Source organism: Taeniopygia guttata, chromosome 3 (genome assembly GCF_048771995.1).
Source record: "Taeniopygia guttata chromosome 3, bTaeGut7.mat, whole genome shotgun sequence".
Lineage (NCBI taxonomy): Eukaryota > Metazoa > Chordata > Aves > Passeriformes > Estrildidae > Taeniopygia > Taeniopygia guttata.
This window is the reverse complement of record NC_133027.1, coordinates 69,629,167-69,646,270: the sequence shown is the minus strand read 5'-3', so window position 1 is coordinate 69,646,270 and position 17,104 is coordinate 69,629,167. Positions and strand designations below refer to the sequence as shown.

General features: G+C 34.5%; 1 protein-coding gene across 11 annotated transcripts in view; it reads left to right on the top strand.

Annotated features, from left to right (window-relative positions):
* The window catches only part of RYR2 (ryanodine receptor 2), a 370,524-nt gene extending 358,835 nt beyond the window's left edge, over positions 1-11,689 (top strand). For all 11 annotated transcript variants that reach the window (XM_030268235.4, XM_072927080.1, XM_030268232.4 and 8 more), the window contains 7 exons: positions 919-1,065; positions 1,923-2,057; positions 4,365-4,521; positions 6,295-6,359; positions 7,115-7,215; positions 8,671-8,722; positions 10,399-11,689. In XM_030268235.4, coding sequence (XP_030124095.4) covers positions 919-1,065; positions 1,923-2,057; positions 4,365-4,521; positions 6,295-6,359; positions 7,115-7,215; positions 8,671-8,722; positions 10,399-10,494 — 753 coding nt within the window. In that variant the 3' untranslated portion in view covers positions 10,495-11,689. The remainder of the gene's footprint in view (positions 1-918; positions 1,066-1,922; positions 2,058-4,364; positions 4,522-6,294; positions 6,360-7,114; positions 7,216-8,670; positions 8,723-10,398) is intronic.
* The last annotated feature ends 5,415 nt before the right edge of the window (positions 11,690-17,104 follow it).

Sequence of the window (17,104 nt, the reverse complement as noted above, 5' to 3'; positions counted from 1 at the left end):
ATAGTTAATGTATATTGAATTGCTAAATTTATATCACTGAAACCAATAGTAAGATGTGCCAGAGAGTGATACAAATTATTTCAATAATTTGAAAAAGGGAGTCTTTAAAAGCAAAAAAATACCAAGGACAGATAAACAAGAATGTTAGAATGCATTTTCAGTCATCATATGATTTTTCAGTCTTACAATTATTTTTTTGCCTAATTGGTAAGAAAAATAGTTGGGAAAAATTATTTTGGAACTAGGACAGATGGAAAATGAAAGTGTAATCTGAAGGTTCTCAGGAAAAGTGGAAACAGTAAGCCTCTATGTCTAGAACCAGCATGACCTGTAAACAGTGTTTGTTTGGGACTAGTATTTTTCTTAAGGGATGGAAAATAATTTCTCCTAAAAAAACTTGTCTTTAAGTTCAATAAAAATTAGTTGATAGAGGATCAGATGAAATTAACATTTGTGGTTACTTAAATAATACTTATGTATTTATATAGGAGCTTTAGTAGCTCAAATTTATTACAAAATTCCTTTTATTGCCTGCACAGTTCTATAATTGTCATTAACTAACTTTAAGCATTAATATTTTAATGCAATTATTTAGAAATTATTTTTAAAGTAATTTTAATTAGAAATTTTTTTTTTTCAGTAGCAACATTTACAAATAGGTGTTTAAGAATTTCAAAATTTGTTTTTGTAGTATAAATTCTGGATTTCTTGATTTTGCCCATATCTTGTTGACTTTTTATTTGAAGATTTAATGTTATTGCATGAATAGAAAATTCTCAACAATATCTTGAAAATTCTCTGTTTAAAATATTTAAAGAAAAGCATATTTGAGAAGTTTCTACTCTTCCTTATTGTCTTGAATTAGGTTATAGATGAAAGCCATGAATTCTATTTTGAATGTACTTTTTTTTCTGTTAGTCTTTCCTTTACCTAGCGTGGTACATGACCATGTCGGTCCTTGGCCATTACAACAACTTTTTCTTTGCTGCTCATCTCCTCGACATTGCAATGGGATTCAAGACGTTGCGAACTATCCTGTCATCAGTTACCCACAATGGCAAACAGGTATCAACTGTCATTTCTTTTCAGTTTTTTTACTAAGAAGTACACAGGAAAGATCACATCATTACTTGAGTCAGGCACTCTGCAGGTTGACAGCAGAAATGGTCTTTCATCATAAGCTCTAGAAATTGAGTTGATGACAAAGCTAGACAATGGGATTTGTAAGCAAAAGTTTTCTCCCTTCTGAAAGTATTCCTGAATTTTTAGCAAATTACCTGTGAATTAAGGGGGAATTATTTATAAGGAACTTTTTAGATCTGGGAGCTACACAAGTGAAATATCAATTTACAGGATACTGAAGCTCCCTCCCAGCTGCTTTCCATTAAGCTCAGAGCAAAATCTGAATGATGCTGCAGTTGAGCAGTGGAATACTTGTTGCTGCTTTTCTGAGATATTGAAATATTAGGAACAGGGTTCTTTTTATATGTAATGTCATACATGTAAAAAAAAAAGTTGCTTTCTTATATAATTAGTAGATAATTTCAATTAATTATGTACTAGGTGGTAGTAACATTACTATTAGGTAGTGAATTTTCAGATCTTCATCTGATTTTGGGGATTCTATATGATTCTAATCATTGTTTCCTTGTGTATCTATCCATAAGATTTGTCTTTGTAATTATGTTTCTTTATAATTTCTCTTTTTAATTGTTTGATCAACAAAAAAAAAAAGGAAATACACAATCTTTGCATGAGAATATGCAGATGTATTACTCTGTTTTACAAAAATATATAAAGAGTAAAAGTTTTCCTGCTGCTACTGCATACACTTTATTGTTAGTTTCTTCTATTTTTTGAAAGAAAAGATAAATCACAATTTCATAGTGATGTTATACCCATTCTGTAATTTTGTCTTCCAGCTTGTCCTAACAGTGGGATTACTGGCAGTAGTGGTATACTTGTATACGGTAGTGGCATTCAATTTTTTCCGCAAGTTCTACAACAAGAGTGAAGACGGTGACATGCCAGACATGAAATGTGATGATATGCTAACAGTAAGTCTTGTTTTGCTTTCTTGTTTTAAGTTGTTTTTTTTTTTTTTTTTTCTCAACCTTTCGTGGTTTTGTCCTGACCTTCTTGTTAATTGGTATTCATACAGTCATGTTATTAGCCAGCAGGCAGGAAAGATTGCAGTTGAAAACAAAGGGACGCATATGATGAACATCCGCAACAAATAGATATTGTGTATGCTCAAAAAACTCTTCTATAAGGGAGTAGAAGAAGTGTGGTACCATGCTTTGCTATAGCTGTTCAAAAAATGCAAAACAACTACAAGCTCTGAAGCTGAGTTGGCTAAAGCATAGCACTTCTGAATCTTGAAATTCGACAGGTCATTCAGGAGGAGGGTCAGTAATAGGCAAGAATTTTCATAAGTAATGCAAATACTTAAACTCCTGTTTAAGCTTTGAAATCCATCAGTTTCTCTTAGCATGAATTGCCATAGTTGTCTTTAATAGGCAGTTCAGTAGCTACTGTGTTCAGAGTTGCCTTAAATTATTTTGTACTAAGACAGTGCCAGGCTTTGGAGCTATGGGTTGTAGGTAGAGCTTAAACCACAATTTTCAAGATGCATTGCCCTTAATATTACTCAAAAAACAATCATGTATAACAGTTAAATGTATTTAAGTGTGCTATGCAGCATTAATCTCTTCCAGGGAGTCAACAACATTGAAAAGTCAAATAAACAGATAAACTGTTGAAGCAGAGTAGTATGTCTATATTTTTGACTGGTTTGGGACATTCAGCAGACCAAAACCAGATAAACTGGAACATGAATTAGTGAAGGGCTGTTAAATTGTCAGGTGCTGGAGCACTTGCTGTGGGGAGAGAGGTGAGTGAGCTGGGCTTGTTTGGCGTAGAGAAGAGAAAGTCTCAAGGTGGAGGGTGTGTGAGAGGAGCTAACAGAGTCTGCAGAAAGATTATTAGGAAGACAAATCCAAGTCCTAAAAGGAAGTACATGGCAGGAGACTGTGGACATAAAGTGGAAAAATATGTTCTGACTGAGGGGAGCCAAATGGATCACGTTGCTCAGAGAGGTAGTTGCAGCTTACCTCCTTAGGAAGTTGTAGTTAACTGACTTGGATAAAGCCTAAAACAATTTTTTCTGAGGTTGTAGTGGGCCCTGCTTGGAGCAGAGATCTCATGAAGTGATGTGATCTGACCTGCTCTGTAATTCTCTGAACATACTTATACCACAACGTATAAGTACAGGAATAAGTTAGAATAACATGTGGTATGCTGTAAAATCAGGGTTGTGTCTTGTAAAAACATTAAGTCTTGAAATGGGATTTAAAAGAAAATTATTATACATAACTTGTTAGAAATAAAAAACCAACACCTGTTACATAAGTAACACTACATTCACTCATTAATTATTACCTTTTAGTCTTGGAGTATAAACTATCTTCAGAAATTGTCAGATTTTTCAGGCAAGGGTTACTCAGCATTATATGGTACTATATCAATTTCTTACAGAAGGAATTTTGGAGACAGTGTGGTATAGAATTAGAAGAATGGATTTTTTTATATAGTGAGGCTTTAGGAGTTAGTGATTGTCATCACTCTTTTTTGATAGAGGGTGAGAACCCTTGACCTGTAGTTTGCATAGGTGTTTAAAGAAAAAAAAACAAAACAATTGCATGCTCTAGACCTCTAGAGAGTGATGCCATAATTTTCTATTAAATTGTAACATGATAAAACTGGAAATTTTGTATTATCATCATCCCAGGCAACTGTTCTGATAAACCTATTATACCACTTTTCATATCATAGTTTCACAATATTATTCTCAGATATTTTCAATAATTAGCCTGTTCTCTACACAAGCATTCACAAAGATGTTTTGCTTGGTTGTAGGGTTTTTTTTGTTTGTTTTATTTTGGCAAGAGGAGGAGGGTTTTTTATTTTTAAATTTGAATTTGAAACACTAAAAACAGGGAAAATCATTCACGTTTGAGCTGGGAAATTGGAAAAGGAGATGGCTATGGAGGTGATGATATTTCCTATTTACTCTGCTGAAATGATTTTACATGGATCATGGAGTGCTGCTGAGCTTCTGGTAGTAGAACTTTTGGTCTTATTGAACTGCTACGTAATGATAGAACATGAAATACTGCAGCTTCAGCTGCACAGTAGCATTTCCCCTCCATCAGAAATATGCATAATCTCAAAGGAGAAAAAGCCAAGAAAATGGCTTGATGTGTCATAGTTCCTAGACAGTAGACCAGTTCTACCAATTACTGAATTTGTAACACTGGGTATTTTTGCTTTTAGCAGCAAACACCTTTGTTTGTTTTTTCTAGTGCTACATGTTTCATATGTATGTTGGAGTACGTGCAGGAGGAGGCATTGGTGATGAAATAGAAGATCCAGCAGGAGACGAATATGAAATCTATCGGATTATCTTTGACATCACTTTCTTTTTCTTTGTGATTGTCATCCTGCTTGCAATTATCCAAGGTATGCTTTTGTAATCCATAGTGGGACTGAAAGCATTATTTAGCAGTTCAAAGATCTCAGTGCTGTAGTAATCACAAACCTAAGATTCAGACAGAACAGCAGGGCAGATCACAAAGGATAGGTGTATATAGAGAATCACACCCAGCTGACTCTCATGCACAGCATGCTCTTCTGTGTCTCTGTAAAATCAGTAGGCTCTAACTGGATCAATAGAAACAAAACAATACTGATGTCACTGCAGTTTCTGTCTTGTCACTGCCCTTTCTAAAAGCCTCCAATAGAAATCTTGTGGCACAACTTAAAATTGTCCTTCAATGTAACTCATCCTACATGAGCTTTCATGGACAAAATCAGTACTGCTGTCAGTCAGTATTCCCTCTGCCAACATCTTAAGTTCTTCACTATCTGGCAGATCTTCAGATTGGTAATAGTGGTGTGAAAATTGGGCCATAGCTTTAAGAGGTTAAATCTTTTCTTACATAAAATTGCTGTTTTGTGTGATGCTTCCTTATTTGAACAGTGTATAAGAGTAAAAAAGTGCTTGATATGAAACAGCTTTAGTATAGCCTGGTTAATGACAGTGGAAAGTTAGCTGCCATTAGTTAGCTTTGGAATTTCAGTGAAACTATTTGACTGATAGTGCTTCTCACTGTTGTATTCTGGATAGTGGATACCTTATTTTGGCATGTCAAGGATTTTTTTTTATTATGTTTACATTAATTATGTTTATTGATATCACCTGAAGTACTTAAACCCCTGTTTCTTTTCATACTATACCTTTAAAATATTGTCAAGAGTGCCCTAAAGGTCATTTTTTATGAAAGTTTGCACAAGTTAACAGAAGTATAGTCTCAATTTTGGAAAATTTGATAAGCAGTTCTGCTGGGTTCACTTGATGTCATAAATACTGATAGCTCATTGTTTTCTGTCAGCTACCTTAGGATAATTTTGACAGCAGTAAGGGTGCTTTCTCCCTCCCTACAAGGAAATTCAAGAAGCAACTTTCAGCTTCTGGTTAATTACTCTTACTCAAGCAACAGGGATTTTTTTAAAGGGCTTGGGGAGGGTGGAAATTTTTTTATACTCTGAGTGGGCATATCTCATGAGGTTCATTTCTTCATTTTGTGAGTGGCTGAAGAATAGAGTCCTTAACTGTCCAGATTTGGTTACAGGAGTGTCAATAGTCATTGTGGAGTTAGTCTTTATTTGTATTGGAGTAAGTGAAGGGAAGGTTATAAGCAATTTGCAGTGTGAGCCATAGAGCCTGTGATTCTTTTTCTTCTTTCTGTATCTCCCTCAAATGATCCCTTACTTCTGTCAGAGCTCCAATAGTGGAAACTTGTGCTACATCACAACCATCTTGAGAGAGGATGCATGGAGTTCTGGGCGTCTCTGCATCTGCCATGCAATAAATATCTCATCTCTGTTAAATGTACAGTGTTATTTTTTCTGTAGTAGGGCCTTAATCACTGTTAACCCATATATATCTTAATGTACTAAGTCAAGATTATAGCACTGGGAATAAGACAGAAGTCTGCTTGTCCCGTATTATAATTCAAAAATGGTACTGCCAGACATGTTACTGGTGTTTCTTTGGCTTGCTCTTTTTTCTTCATGGTTTTGTTGCCTTTCAAATACATATTGGTTTCTATTATTTCTGCAGAAGATTCTCATTTAATATTCTTTATCAGAATTATGTTTTCCCTGGATTTCCAGATATTCTTTGTCACAGTTGTTATCGGACATTAATTATCATTTTAACTTAAACCCTAGGTTTAATTATTGATGCTTTTGGTGAATTAAGAGATCAGCAAGAGCAAGTTAAGGAAGACATGGAGGTAAGAATATTCAGTTGCTGAACCACACCTATTCTCAGATTTCATGAGTATGTGTTTTCAGTAAAAATACAATTTATCTAGTGGATAGTGTTTCAAACCAGGAGAAGAATACAATCCTGTATATGGTCTGATACCATGCAACGTGAATTGTAATTAACTGTATGTCTCTGGCTAATTTAAGTCTTTTGGATCTTCAAACTAGAGGTTTCTAATGCAGAATTTTAACACTGTTGTGTTACATTTCATCTCAGATGTAATTTTCTTTGGTTAATATATATGTGAAAGTATATTGTACTTTGTAGTTTTCTATTCTGTCATTGAAGTATATATGTAAGAAGTCAGGAAAGTGTTACAAACCAGCTTCACTTTGTAATGTGAACTTGGAGCATATTCAGTTTCAGCAGGACAAGGATTGAGGTAAATACTGCCATGTGTCACAGTAAGTGCTGCTCGGCATTAAAAAAACTCTGCTGTGATCATTGTATACCATTCTGTTTCTTGATACCTGTTCACTTAGAGCTTGCAAATATTTATTTTTTTAAACAGTAAGAAGATATTCTGATGGTAGCTAAGCTTCTATTCAAGTGGTTTTACTGAGATATCCAATTTGAATCATTAAAAGAAAAGCCTTTTTGTTCAGTGCATATTATATATGATGTATTTCCATTTTCAAGAAAATTACTTTATTTTGCCTTCTCTGAAAGGAGGGCAGGTGTTATATGTATTGTTGAAGTGCTCTGTATTCTTTCTTCTAGACTAAGTGTTTTATCTGCGGAATAGGAAATGACTACTTTGATACAGTGCCTCACGGCTTTGAAACACACACACTACAGGAGCACAACTTGGCCAATTATTTGTGAGTACACTTAAAATGCACTCCTCACTAACTCATGATCCTTGCAGCCTTCACAGGCACCTGGCTACCTCATTTTCATAATAGTCAGTGCTGTTCAGCTTTGATGTGCATTTGTACTTTCTGGATGTATAATTTTGGAGCAGTGACAGCAAGGAATTAATTAATTAAGTTCATATCCTGCTTTCCAGCTTGGTTTTGGCACAAGAAATTTGTATGAGGTTGTAGGTAGAAATGAACTTGGTATATGGCTGCAGAAGCTACATAAATTGTAAAACTGAATGAGGTGTATAGGGTACAGAGGAGCAATATGACCTGGCCTGGAGACTGATGGAAAGAGAGAACAAAAAAACTTACATTGAACAAAATATTTTGTGCTGAGGCTGACCAAGAGAACTAGGGACGAAGGGAGGTTGGGGAACTATAAGGGGGAGCTAGAGACTAGAGGGATCAACCAAGGGCATCAGGTCCACCTTGGAAAATCCAAGCAGAGCACCAGTGACCACTAAACTAAATAAAGCCAATTATCAGGTCTACAACCACTGTATCATACTGTTCCTCTCATGTATGAAAATCCAGTACCAGAGTGTATTTCATACTAGTGCTATCAGTATGAAGCAGGGGATGGATTGTGTCTTTGTGTTTTTAAACTGGCATTGTATATGCAGAAAATAATGAGATTGCAAAGCCAAGCATGGCTATAAAAACTTCCACCTGAAAAACAGGTTGTGCAAGCACAATACATTGGAAGCACTATCATATGGGATTTTGTTCCTGCTTAACAAATACTGAACAAATAGCATACTATAGCATACTTGCTTTAAAGTGCCTCAGCCTGAAGATTTCTTTTTCTTTTTGTGCATGACCATATTTTAAGTTTTTACGTATATTTGGAGAGAATGTCTCTTATGAGTGAAATTTTGAAATTATAACCCAGTGAATGTCATCTTAAACCCTCAAGACTAATTTTTTTTTTAATTAAAAGATTTTTTCTGCTCATGTTGATCTTACATACACTACTAAAGTATCCCAAACCTGTAATTCCAGCAACAGAAATGTCTTAGATATCCTCAGCATTTTTTATTCAGTGTGGGAAGAGGAAAAAAAGAAATTTCCAATGTCCATTTTCTGTCTGCTTCCAAGTGGGTTTTCTTGGGCAAGAAAATGTTGTGTGTTGAGAGTTTCAGATTAGAAAGTTTAGAAAATCTTCATTTTAACTGAGTTGCTAACTACAGTAAGTCAAACTGATTATCATGCATTTTAATATACAACTCATTGAACAGTGAATATCAACAGTGTCAGGAAAGTAATCTGTCTCAGAATATTATCATAGATAAAAATCTGGAACTTGTAAATCCATGAACAGCATTATCACTGTACATTCTAAAGAATATCCATCTCCTTGTGGTTTGCCTAATGTTTCCACTCTATTCATAATAGCTGTTTCTTTGCTTGTAGGTTTTTTCTGATGTATCTTATTAACAAAGATGAAACCGAGCATACAGGACAGGTAGGTTGAACAACTCTATTAATGTCAGCTGATTCTAAAATAAAAATCATTCAGGTTTGGAAAAACTAAGATTTTTCTGATGGATAGCCCCTGTATGCTGTGGAATATAACTCTCACTCTTCTAAGGAATTCTGAAGATTCTGGTTGCTTTATGTTAGGGTTAATTCTGAAGCACTTTCTATTCCTTTTTTGGTATCTGAACCTGGTATTTTTAAATTGTTATTTCCACAAAATACAAGTACATACTATTAACAAAAATGAGAAACAGGATTTTGAAGTATTCAGTGAAAGCAACACTCTTCATTTCTCCCTTTTGGTTTTTTTAATAGTCTTTGTCTTTTATTACTCTCATCTGCATATAATTTTCTATGTCTACATTCCTGCATAAGTCCACGTGAAAGAACTTGTGCATATATTTAAAATGAAACATATGTGAACTTTTCTCTGGAGGTTTTTACTGTATTATTCTCTGCTCTTTCAAACTTCCGGTGCCCTCTTCAACTTCCTTTAAGTATATTAAAAATCACTAAGAAATGTATGACCTTTACAGTCTTTTTTTTCCTAGTGATAGTCTTTCAGCTGATTAAGCAAATGTTCCTGTGTTGCAAATCAAAACACAGAAGAACTGAATAGTATCATATATATAACCTTACTTGGGTCAGAAGGGTCATTTCCTATAAAGCTATATAGCTTACTCTTTCTGAACTCTGACATGTGTGCTGTAATCATCTTCTTTGCATAAATCTCAGCCTTGTCCAGTACAAGATTTTATGTGTTTGCTTTGCTATTTTTGAACATCCATTTTTAATTTCAGGATTTCGTACTGAGATTTTTGAAAGTCTTTTTTTATATGCACTTTCTGTTTTCTTGGCAGTGCATCCTATTGTATTCCCTGAAGACAGATAGCTACTAACTATTCAGTTTTGAGACTGTGATAGGTGATAGTTTGAAAATGGAGAGTATTTCATACTACATTGCTTCTAGGAACATGCTTCAGTGATAAACTTGGTGCTAGTTTATGGTTAGATTCAATGATCTAAAAGGTCTTTTCCAACCTAAATAATTCTATGGTTCTGCATCTGGTGTAACATATGTTGTTTCTACCGTGAAATTTTCATAATCAAAACCACATTTAAGTGGTATGATTAAAATAGAAATAAACTGACGTATTCTTTACTATTCTTTGGAATGTCTCAAGACAGAACCCTACCTAAACAAATAATCAGAAAGGAAGAAATACCAAATGCCACTGTCTCAGAAAATATTGACTGTAAAGGTCATTTTCATTTACGTATTTTTTCTAGACATATTTTGAAATGACTGATGCAGAAATTCAATCAAATTTATATGACAGAAAATATTCTGCCTACCTTGCTATCTCTCTTGTGGCCAGCTTTAATTGAGCTTTACAGTGCTCTTTGATGTGCAAAAAGAAGTAAACTACCTGGTTCTCTTCTGTGCATGTCTATAGTGATTTTTGACCAGGTGACAAAAACCTTAAAGCTATTCTAAACAAATAAAAGTCATTAACATGATTTTTCAGATTGATGTTCAACAACCTTGCATGCGCAGAATCAAAAAAAGTGAAGTGATATATAAATAAAAGAGAAAAAAAAGTAATGGTTGATGATTTCTCATTAAATAAAGTTAAATAATTTAAACTGTGCTTCTTTCAGGAATCATATGTATGGAAAATGTATCAAGAACGGTGCTGGGAGTTTTTCCCTGCTGGTGATTGCTTCCGAAAACAATATGAAGACCAGCTCAACTAAGCAAAAATGAGGATTTCTGGACATAAATGTCCATGTATTTCTCAGCTCTTTTTGGAATGTCTAAAAGATTTCTTAAATCCCCAAAGCTGTGTGCATTTTGGAGCACCAAAGCTCTGTTTTTAATGACCCTACTGCACTTTTATTTTCTTGTGTATTTGCTTTGAGAATACTGGAGTAAAGAACAATGAAAAATTACAGCAACTTTGGAACCAAACCAACCACTTGCACAGACAAAAGATATCCCTATACATAACATGCACACACAAGTAGAGACTTGAGACAGCTGATTTTTGAAACTGCCAGATGATACCCTTGTCTAAAAGATCACACATGGGGTGACATGGTAGCAACACTCATTTGGTCTGTTTATTTCATCATCCTGGAAGGAACTATATATAGTTCACAGAGCACTGTAAAAGATTGTTGTGGACACTAAGTTGTGGGGAAATAGTGCCTTACTATATGTGGGTTGAGCTATGCAGAAGATGAGTGCATGATGACATTTTTTTTTTCTTTATGTCTTCCCTTCCAATTTAATATTTATTTTGTGGTTTTGGTGGGTTTTGGAGGAAGGGATTTGATTGTGCACATCTTTTTAATAAGAGTGGAGTGTCTCAGGACAAGATTAGGTTATTCTCATCAAGTTAATTTCACATTTACCTTACTCTTTAGCTTTTTGCTTTTATTTTGGTAATGCTCTGATACAACACTGCTACTTTATGAAATCTTTGTATGAATACAAGACAGCTGCAAAAAACACTTTAACAAGAAATGTTTCATTGCATGTTTATTATGCAAGTTTAAAACAATCAAAAACAACCTTCAGAAACAAGTTGATCAACATGAAAAAACATTCACAATAATTATATCCATAGTAATAAAGTGTTGTGGGCTTTATTGTACATCTGGAACAAATGTCATCAACCAACAATATGAATATATGTTATGAATTTGACAGTAATTTTGGTTTCTTTTTTTTTCCTTTCATTCATTTCTGCCACCTGTGATCGATAGTGGAGTTGAAGATTTTCTTGTTAAATTATTTTTTAAAAGCAAAGCTGAAGCAATATCCATTCAGGGACTCCATCAGTTGCATCACGAAACACCAATGATGTGTACATTACTCCATTTTGAGTCCTTTTCAATTGTAATGCCAATCTTTACAAATAAAAAGAGACATTCAGAATGGAAACAAGCTGGTTTTGGTAGCATTTGAAGTCTTTATCATAGAGTCTTTTTATCAATCCCTAAATTAATTTCAACCACTTCAAACGAGGATTGAGCTACTCTTTCCTTAATGAAAGGTTTAAGTACTGTTTTTCGTCTTTTCTGCTGGATTTCTTCCTGTTCTGTTGCTTTCCCTCATTTCTTTACAGGTCACATTTTTTGTCATTAAAAAAAAAAAATCTGTATCAATATTCAGTTATAACCAAAAAAGAAAAATTACAATTAAGGGAATAATCACTTAAAAATGTTAAGGCTGTATTCTTAAAATCCAGGCTTTCAGTTCTGTGAATTTTGCTGAATTAGGTATCTTGTTCACAGTTCTGGTAAAATTCTCTCCAACTTTGCAGGATTTGAGGCCAGAGGCTGGGCAGACTCATTACAGTGTAAGGGACAAGTACAGCAACTGCAATTTGTACTCAGTTTTTAAACCACTCCCACACAGACTGGAACATTCAGCACAGCTCTACTTCCTCCCTATTTGGAACAGCTTCATAAAGCACCTTTATTAAGCCTTTCTGGGATTTTTGTCTAAGATTTAGAAATGGGGAGTTGTAGTAATGTTTCTTTTTGGATGTACAACATTACAATAGTTGTTTGACATGTAAGTACTCAGGCTATCTTTGTTTTGCACATTTTGTAGAAAAATACATAGCTAATGAGTCTGAGGGATATTTCAAGATTCCTTTATCTTCAAAACAAATTCAAATGGGCTTTGTGTAAGTATCAGAATAAATGTGACATGTTTCTTTATCCTCAAGTTCCAAGTCAAAGATATTGTTAACAGACCTTCAGATTCTGGTTTATGCAGTCCCCTCTGTAGGCTGTAGGCTTTCTGTGAGTCCCAGAGACTTATAATTTCCTATTTGATGCACTAAGTTTGTCATGGAGAGCCTTAATCTTAACAGATAATTCAACAAAAAACCCTCTAGTGTGCACTTTTAACAGGATAATAATATTTAAGCAGTCTGCATACTATATAATACACACTGTGGGATACAATTTAATATTGTTAAATTTGTTTTAGCTGTAGGAAAAGTTGAAAAAAATTTTTACATTTTACTGAAAATTACTGATCTTCCTGCAACTGTTCCAAATGCAACTTCTTTAAATTTTTGTGTTCTAAACAGTCAACCAATACAGACAGTTCACGCCTTTAGTAGCTGCATCAAAAGAAATCAGCATTGACACAAGTATCCTGTATACTAGCACAATGTACACGAGCAGGTAATAATAACATGTCACTTGAAAACTACAGTTTTAGATCCAAGAAATGAAGAAAAAATGGTGTTTATGCATGTTCTATTTAAGGTAAGGTTATACTTACACATACATTTGTGTATGCTAATGGGTTTTTTTTAGCTGTTAGTTAAATTTACTGATTGTGTCAGTAAACCCAGTAATTTTCAGAGGGAAATAAAGTATCTCCCAACCCTTATTGAAAAAAGCAAAGACAGAATTTTCGCTATTTATTTCTGAGTGTAAAAAATTTGAGAAGACCTCCAAAACTGATGATCCCAGCATATCCATGTTGATTTCAGCAAAGGAATGAAGAAATGAAAGGCAACAGAAGAACAAAGCAAGATGGAAGAGTAGTTGAGGTGTGATTTATTTGTGGAAGTCGTTGCCTCCTTATATATTTCTCCTTTTGAACTGAAAATTTTTGCACCTTCTTTTGATAATCTGTTTTGTCTTTCCTATCCCTTAAAGTTTGAAGCTTATCTGTGTTTTTTTACTGAGACAATGTTGAAAGGAAGATAATGAGTCTGTAATATCCTTGGCCACTGCATGACTACAAGATTAATTCTAATAGCATTAATATGCTATTTCAGTTGTTCAATATTTTAATTTTTACTATCTTCCTACTGTTGCAGAGCTCTTACTAGTAGGAATTCATTAATGTTTATTTCTATAACTATGATAATATTCCTGCCATCTTCAGAGGCACTGAATAATTCAGTTTACTTACATAATTGCCTGTATTTATAGGATGTCATATTTTCTAAACTAGAATATTTTAATTTTTTTTTTTTGTTCATCAGCCAAAACAAATAAAACTGGTGTCCAAAGCAATCTTTGTCAAATCATAAGACATCTATTACCAAGAGCATGGTGTTCTTTGATTAAATCTGTCTAATATTTATGCTCATAAATACAGCTTCTGCAATCTCTCTCCTTTAAGTCATAGCTGCTTTTTTTTGTATAATTAGTTGCTTATTTATCCATTTTCTTCAGCTTTTCTAAGGCCATGACAAACTATAGAAGCTAGGTTACAAATGGAATTTCAGACTATACAGATCTAAAATAATTTCTTACAGAAAATTCCCAAGATATTTAAGCAGAAAGATATAAATATACCTTTTTATGGGTTGTTTGTACTTTTTTTTCCTGGATTACAATTTTTGTTTTCATCTGCATAATATTTTAAATGTATCCATGCAACTCCTTCCATTTTGTTTCACAATTATTTTTTTGGTTTGGATATTGTGAATTGGATGTTTAGGCAAAAGGAAGTGTCTCTCTTATGTGGTAGGAAGACTCTTCTCAGCAGTTACTGAAGATCTCCATCAGCCAAACAGCATCCTTCTGTCATGTCAGTGGAGGTCAGGAGTTGAGGCAATTCTTGATATGAGCAACTTGCTTCTCTAATAACATGGCTACAGGCTAATCTGCAGTTACGAAGGCTTAACAGCCTCATTTGCTGCTGGGTGGGAACATCTGAGCTAAAGTTCTCATTAAAAGAACGTACTGAAATTTTTGGAATGGCAGGGGGAAAAGTTGAAAACCTCACAATTAAAATAAACTGAAGGTCTTTGCTGTTGGTCCATTGTGTAAAAGCTCCAAGTTTGCACACAAGATGCAGTCACTTCATAGAAATTGCAGTTACATTGATTAAATACCTCTCTCTCTAGATATGTTTTAAGAACCACCTTTGGAATGCTGAAGGGATGGCTAAACAATTGTGGATCATGGAAATTGAGAACTGAAATAGATTAAAAGGTTTTGGTTAGTTGTTTATGTAGTGCTAGTAGGATAGAATGAAACTGCATTAACTGATCACACTGAAATAAATAGAACCATGCTGAGAGACTCAGAGAAGGGAAAGTCCTCCAGTCCTGTAGCTACAAGTGAATAAATGGCAGAAGTGTGAAGGGTCACGCGCTGTTGTTGTATTTCTTTGGAGATTAATAAATGGCGATAATTTTGAGGAAGTGTTGTTCTCAGTGTGATCTGCACGAAGGCACAGTGTGGCTCAGAGAAGCGTTATTCTGTGAGCTGTGCTGTGCCTGTTGTGCAGATCAGCGGGAAGGGAGGAGAATGGATGACATCTGCCTTAAACACTGGCATCCAGAGAGACTGCTCTTCCCTCCTGTGGCACTGTGCTCATGCTATGCTCAGTGCATCCAGTTCTGAAGGAATCCCTTCCCATCTCCCTCAGTGCCAGGGAAAAGAAGACAAGTGTTCTCTTAGTTGTGTTATTGGCTCAGTCCTCTGGCAGCAGACTGTGCACTGCTCTACCTGCTGATACACACACACTGCAGACACTTCCTCGTGAGAACAAATTGAAGTTAAATTGATTAAACAGCTGTTCTGTGCTGACAACAAGGCATGTCCTTTTATCATGTGGTCTACCTAATGGAAGGAAAATTGTAAATTTACTGACTAGGAAATAGAAAAAATATTAATACCACTGGACCATATAGTGGCACTTGATTTTTGGCTCTGTCCAAACAAGGTAAAATTTTAGGCACTAAGCAAAATACTGTGAACTTTTTAGGTATCTACAATCTATATTAGAATAAGTAGCTTCATAGTTTTGATGTACCTAGTGATCTGTTTTAAAGGCATTTTTTACAATTTTACCCTAAATAAATAAATAATAATAATAATGGTAATGATAAAATAATATGAAAATATATAATAACAATATCTTAGAAAAGAGAAGTGGTTCATAGTGTTCTGTGCACATCTGGAAGGCCATTTAGTGTTTAAATAAATCTGACAGAATGGAATGAGCTTTGGACAGGAAATACTGACACCGAATTTAGTTTCTTCACTGGTTCTTTATGCTCGGACAAGTATAGAATTAATAATAATTTAAATGCAAAAATGTAAAGATACATCCATAATCTAAGAATTTGTCTCTCCCTGATTTAGCTTTCATTGTTCTTGACTGTAATGAGGCAATTTTTCTTTCTGTTTGCTCAGACTTCTGCCCCATATCAGTAGGTTAACATCCCATACTTTGCAGTACTTGGAAGGGACTATATACAAAGGCCAAAATAATCCTGGATCATTTCAGAGAAAAATGCAATATAATTTTCTTAACTAGTAGTCCTTGGAAATATACAAAATCCATTTCTTGTTTAAATTTTGCTTCCGCAAGTGATTTCATAAACCCTCTAGTATGTCACAGGAAATTATTCTTTTTATCTTTTTCCAAATATTTATTTGTCTGAATGATCCTTAACATCCAAAAAGTGTGCAAATATAAATTAGGGACTTTCCAGCACTGAGTGGGAATAGCAATCTCCAAAGTATATAATCAACAATCTATATACTTTTCACTTTTGTATGCATCATGGAGTTAATGTATAATTACTTACTAATTGGTTACAATGTTTTTGTAAGGAATCTTCATGCTGTCTGAATTACAGTAGCCTCTTATCTGGACTTACTTGATTAAAAAAAAACATAATCAAAGTAATTAATATGCCTGCAAGAGTAATATGCACATTTCACCTAGATAATTTTTATGCCGGGTTCTTTGCCATAGGATTCCAACAGAGTTACAAAAGACTGGTTAAAAGAAGCTTCCAAGGAGCAATCTGAATAATACTGCTCAAAATGTTCTGCCTGGGATAATTTCTAAAAAACAAGTCACATTAAATTCTCCTCTTATTGTTTGCCGCTCAATTTGTCAACTGGGGCAATGTAGCTTCAAGAAACTGTAACTCTGAAAGTTACTGTAGAAGGCTGTTTTATAGTTAACGTTTTGCACATATGAGCAGCTCTTGACAAACTGTGTCCCAATTATGCAGTTTGCAGTTTAACCATTATTTGTGTGTAGAAGCATCTGTGCGGGCATTATTTTGACCAAATCGACCTAGAAGCAGTAAACAAACTTATTTGTTGTGCTTGTGCTCTTGCCACTGCAGGCTGGTGAAACTCAGATGTCCCAGAGCCCTACTCTCATTATCTGGTATCTTTTTTTGGCTTTGCATCCTCATTGTATCTTGCTGTGGCTTAATTTGTGTTCTCACGGTTTGGGTTACTTTTATTACCTGAGATCCTCTAAAGTTTCTTCACTATATGTAAATTGTTACATGCTCCAGAAACTAGAAAGAGTATAGCCAGGGGGTCTATGTGATGCACCAGAATTAAC